The sequence below is a fragment of the Pygocentrus nattereri genome, chromosome 5, assembly GCF_015220715.1.
Source record: "Pygocentrus nattereri isolate fPygNat1 chromosome 5, fPygNat1.pri, whole genome shotgun sequence".
NCBI classification, from domain to species: domain Eukaryota; kingdom Metazoa; phylum Chordata; class Actinopteri; order Characiformes; family Serrasalmidae; genus Pygocentrus; species Pygocentrus nattereri.
This window is the reverse complement of record NC_051215.1, coordinates 27,655,920-27,659,934: the sequence shown is the minus strand read 5'-3', so window position 1 is coordinate 27,659,934 and position 4,015 is coordinate 27,655,920. Positions and strand designations below refer to the sequence as shown.

Below are 4,015 nucleotides of genomic sequence, written 5' to 3'. Positions count from 1 at the left end.
CGGGAGAGAGACAGATAAAGAGCCTGTGCTTGTCCACCTTTGCTCCTGATTACACGTCTTGCAGGAAATGGCCCACTAAAGTACCACTTCAAAATCCATTTTGCTGTTGTGTAATAGATGAGATTACTACAGTGGGGTTACCACCACACACACACACACACACACACGCACACACACACTCATGAAGCTCATATCCACAAACTCACAATGTGGATATGAATATAAACTTGAATTGTCCAAACTGCAGAATCATTTTCTCTGTAAACCTGCTTCCCATTGCTGCTCGCACTGCCACATGCAGCAGCTGTGCTGGGCTCGTCTTAGTGGCTGGCGTTACAGAGCGGTTATAATAGTGTAATAGAGCTTCTGAATGGAAATATAATCAGTAGTTAATGGTGGAGGCCACTTCTCGGATTAAAAGTCAGCCTGCAGTTAGAAGTGCTACGAAGCTGACGTCATCGTTTCCGCCCTGCCCCCCTCTCGCCGCCCCCCACCCCCCTTTCTCGGGCTGCTGCTGCCTGCTGCAGAATCCAACATGGAGTAATGAGAGATGGGGCTCGTACGGGGCCACCCTCAGCAACATCAGCGCTTAGCGAGCAGCAGCAGCACCGCGGGGAAACTCGGCTCGGACAGGAGAGCAAATCCGGAGTAAAGCAAACGAAAAACGGTTCATTTCAGCCCTACAGCGGGGCTGCCGAGCGCGCGCACGAGGCTCTGGTTCGTTTTTCACCAGCAACTGCTTCAGAGCTCCAGAGGAAAGGAGGAAAAAAAGGAGAGAGAGAGAGAAACGAAAGAACGTCAAGACGGGGGACGAAGAGGAGAGCAAAGCAAATCAACGAAGAACCAAAGGCGAAAGGGAGGACGGCGGCTTTGGCTGAGACGGTGGCTGTGAAGGGATTATTTTGGAAGACGGGGCGAGAAAAAAGAAAATGACGAGCGAAAAGAGCGCACCCGCGGCGGGATTCCTCTCTAGGTGAAACGAGAAAATGATTGAAGAAACACGCCCGAACGAGTGAGTACTCGGGACAAGCTCTTCTCCTCTCTCTCTCCCTCTTTCTCTTTAGGTCCCTCTCCCTTCTTGTGCGAGTTTCGTGTCGCGGATTTGGCTGCAGCCTTCCTACTGTCTCCTTTAGCTATAGCGTTCAGGACGTTAGGACATGCAGGAGTGTTTGTGTTGGTGGAGTGGGGGGGTGGGGTTTGGGGGCTATTTTGAGGTTGAAAATTGTGTTTTGGGGGGTCGTGTTGGCTGTTAATTGTTGACAGTGGGCGAAGAAAAAGAAAGGGGGTTGGGGGGGATCAGGCCCTCTCCTTCATATTCAACCTTCCTTCAGAGGGGAGGGAGGAGGTTTGGGGTGGGGTGGGGTGGGGTGGAGTGGGGTGGGGAAGGGAAGGGGGCTCTCAGCGAAAAGGGATTTACTGTTGAAGAATCTCCCTTTAAAAAAAACAAAACGCTGCGTCCAGGCCTGATTAATGTATATGTACATGCGCTGGAACCCATTGATGTTTGCCTATCCGCCATTTGTCCTCCTTTCTTTGAATCACACTCATTTGCATACAGAGCTTCATTCATAAAAAAGAAAAGAAAAACACGCAGTTTGGCTTCGGTGTTGCAGTGTGTTGGTGTGTGAGAATGCACGCGAGACTGAGCCTTTTCCCTTTTCTGGGGGGGCTGGAGGGGGCTTACAGAGTGGGCCATGTATGCATTTAACTGGGGCCTGTTGGAGGAGGCACGGATGAGCCGGAATGCAGGCTGGATTTGCTTTAATCCACTCCACTAACGTTATTCTGTCACAGGATATGATGGGCTTTTGAACAGCCCGTCCGTTTTAGAAGCTCAGAACAGCCGAGGCTAATATTATGTCTCGAAAATCGCACGTATATATTTGGCTTTGTGTACTTATAAGGCGAACAACAGGCCTCGGACGAAGCTGGAGTCGACTGCTTATTCGCCAGGGTCTTGATCGAATTTCCCCGTTCCACCTTAAATGTTGCTGCAGTTACGTTCTGGCGATCCGGGTCGTTTAAGGTGGAACGGGGAAATTCGAACAAGAAGCAATAGCGAATAGGAAACCGACTCCAGCTTCGTTGCTGCGTTTATTATTTATGTTTCAGGGCCGTAAATGACCACTGAAACCGGTCAGGGCGCCGAGTGGAGCCTCTCTGCCCAGAGCTCGTGAACCTGTGGGGCTCGCGCGCGCAACACAGGGTCGCGTGACGCTGCCGTTCCATTCATAAAAGCGCGAGGGAACGCGCGGGCCGCTCCATTCAGCACGGCGCTCGCTCGCGCTCCACTGAAACCATGGTGACAGGAATGTCACCCCCCTCCGCCCACGCCCCCCCCCCCCGGACCCCATTAAATTTTTATTATTTCTATTTTTTTGTGTTAAATTTCGTCCATATTGGCTGTAGAAAGACACACACTTTAAAAAAGGAGAATGTATTGTAGTTATATGGTTTCGTGTAGAGCCTGTTTGAAAGTGGTTCTGTGTGGCACCTAAAATGGTTCTATTATTATGATGTCAAGCTTGTAACAACAGAAGAACTCTTGGTGGTGCTATACAGAACCATTTTCAAAAAGGTTCTATATAGGACCATTAATAACACCTTCTCCATCAGTCTGAAGAACTATTTAATGGTTCTCGTGAAATGGTTCTCTGTAGAACTCATGGTTCAGAACAGAACCATTGCGCTGAAGATCTTTTTAGAGTGAAGCACCAAAAATGGCTCTTCTCTTGTTACAAGTTTGACATCATAACAATAGCAGAACCCTTGTCGGTGCTATATAAAAGCACTTTTAAAAAGGTTCCATAGTGAACAACAATATATAACACATTCTCCATCAATCTGAAGAACCATGTCAACATGCAAGAAAGCCATTTAAGCATGAAATGGTTCTACACAGAACTCATGGTTTTAAACGAACCCTGCCTTCTCTAAAGAACCCATGAAGAACTATCTTTTTGAAGTGTGTAGGCTTCAGATGTAGGCAGGCAGTTGTGTTTTAGACTCTTGAAATGTTCTAAGATCACGTGAATTTCCCCCCAGCGCAGTTTCGGGTATCTGATAAAGCTGTCCAGGCAGGCCTGCCTGGACGAATCCACACACTGAGGCCAGCCGTGTCCGTCGTATTGATCACAGCAGAGCTTCCCGACTCACACATGTGAGTGAGCCTGTGATGGCACAGGAGACAGCAATGAAAAATGACATTCAGAAAAGGTCACTGCAGCCATTCCCAATCCGGCTCCGGAAGAATCGATTTCAGATCCTCATTTTCACTCTGACTCAAGAGGGGCAGTCTCTGCTTTGACTGTATGAAAACAGTCAATGTCTCACAGTGTCGGCTGTCTTTTACTGTCAGCCCTATTAAAGGGGAGTTCTACCAGTTTTTCAAAAATTCTGAATATTCCGTCCTTGAGCTGTAAGTCATTCAGAGTGGTTTGATGTGAAATGGTTCACCGTAGAGGAACTTACAGCAGTGTATTAATAACCATTTAATATTTGTAGCTGTCTCTTAGCAAGCTTTTAGAGGGGGGATGTCCGGTTCCTATCACCACCATTGTGAACAATTCAGGCTAAGCAAGTTTCTGTAGAGCGGAGCGTTTCGCACCTAACCACTCAGAATGACTTTGTTTATGTCTCGTAGAGTTTTTCAAAAATCAGTGGAGTTCCCCTTTAATGAGGCTGTAATATTATTGAAATGGGAAAATTATGCTTATCTTACATGTGTGATGTGTGATTTTGTAAACATGCAGGTTGGTGTGTGAGCATGATTTCATGGTACTGAAATACTGGGTTTCAATTGTGTTCAGATGCTTTTTTATGGCCCGTCCAGCTAGAGCTGAATAATTTGGGGAACAATATTTAGTGTTTCACGCCAGTAATGTGACTGTTTAAATGAAGTTATTTTGTACAAAAAGCCAGAATATTTTTCTGGCTTGAGGCTTGAATGCCGTGATTTACTGTACGGCTAACTATCCGCGTTATTAAAGGGCCCATATCATTGAAAACTGAATTT

The 4,015-nt window shown here is 47.0% G+C and overlaps 1 protein-coding gene across 1 annotated transcript in view; it reads left to right on the top strand.

The window, feature by feature from the left end:
- Positions 1–522: 522 nt before the first annotated feature.
- Positions 523–4,015, top strand: part of spred2b (sprouty related EVH1 domain containing 2b) — a 58,411-nt gene continuing 54,918 nt past the window's right edge. Inside the window, exon 1 of the mRNA XM_017690692.2 lies at positions 523–1,012. Coding sequence (XP_017546181.1) covers positions 987–1,012 — 26 coding nt within the window. The 5' untranslated portion in view covers positions 523–986. The remainder of the gene's footprint in view (positions 1,013–4,015) is intronic.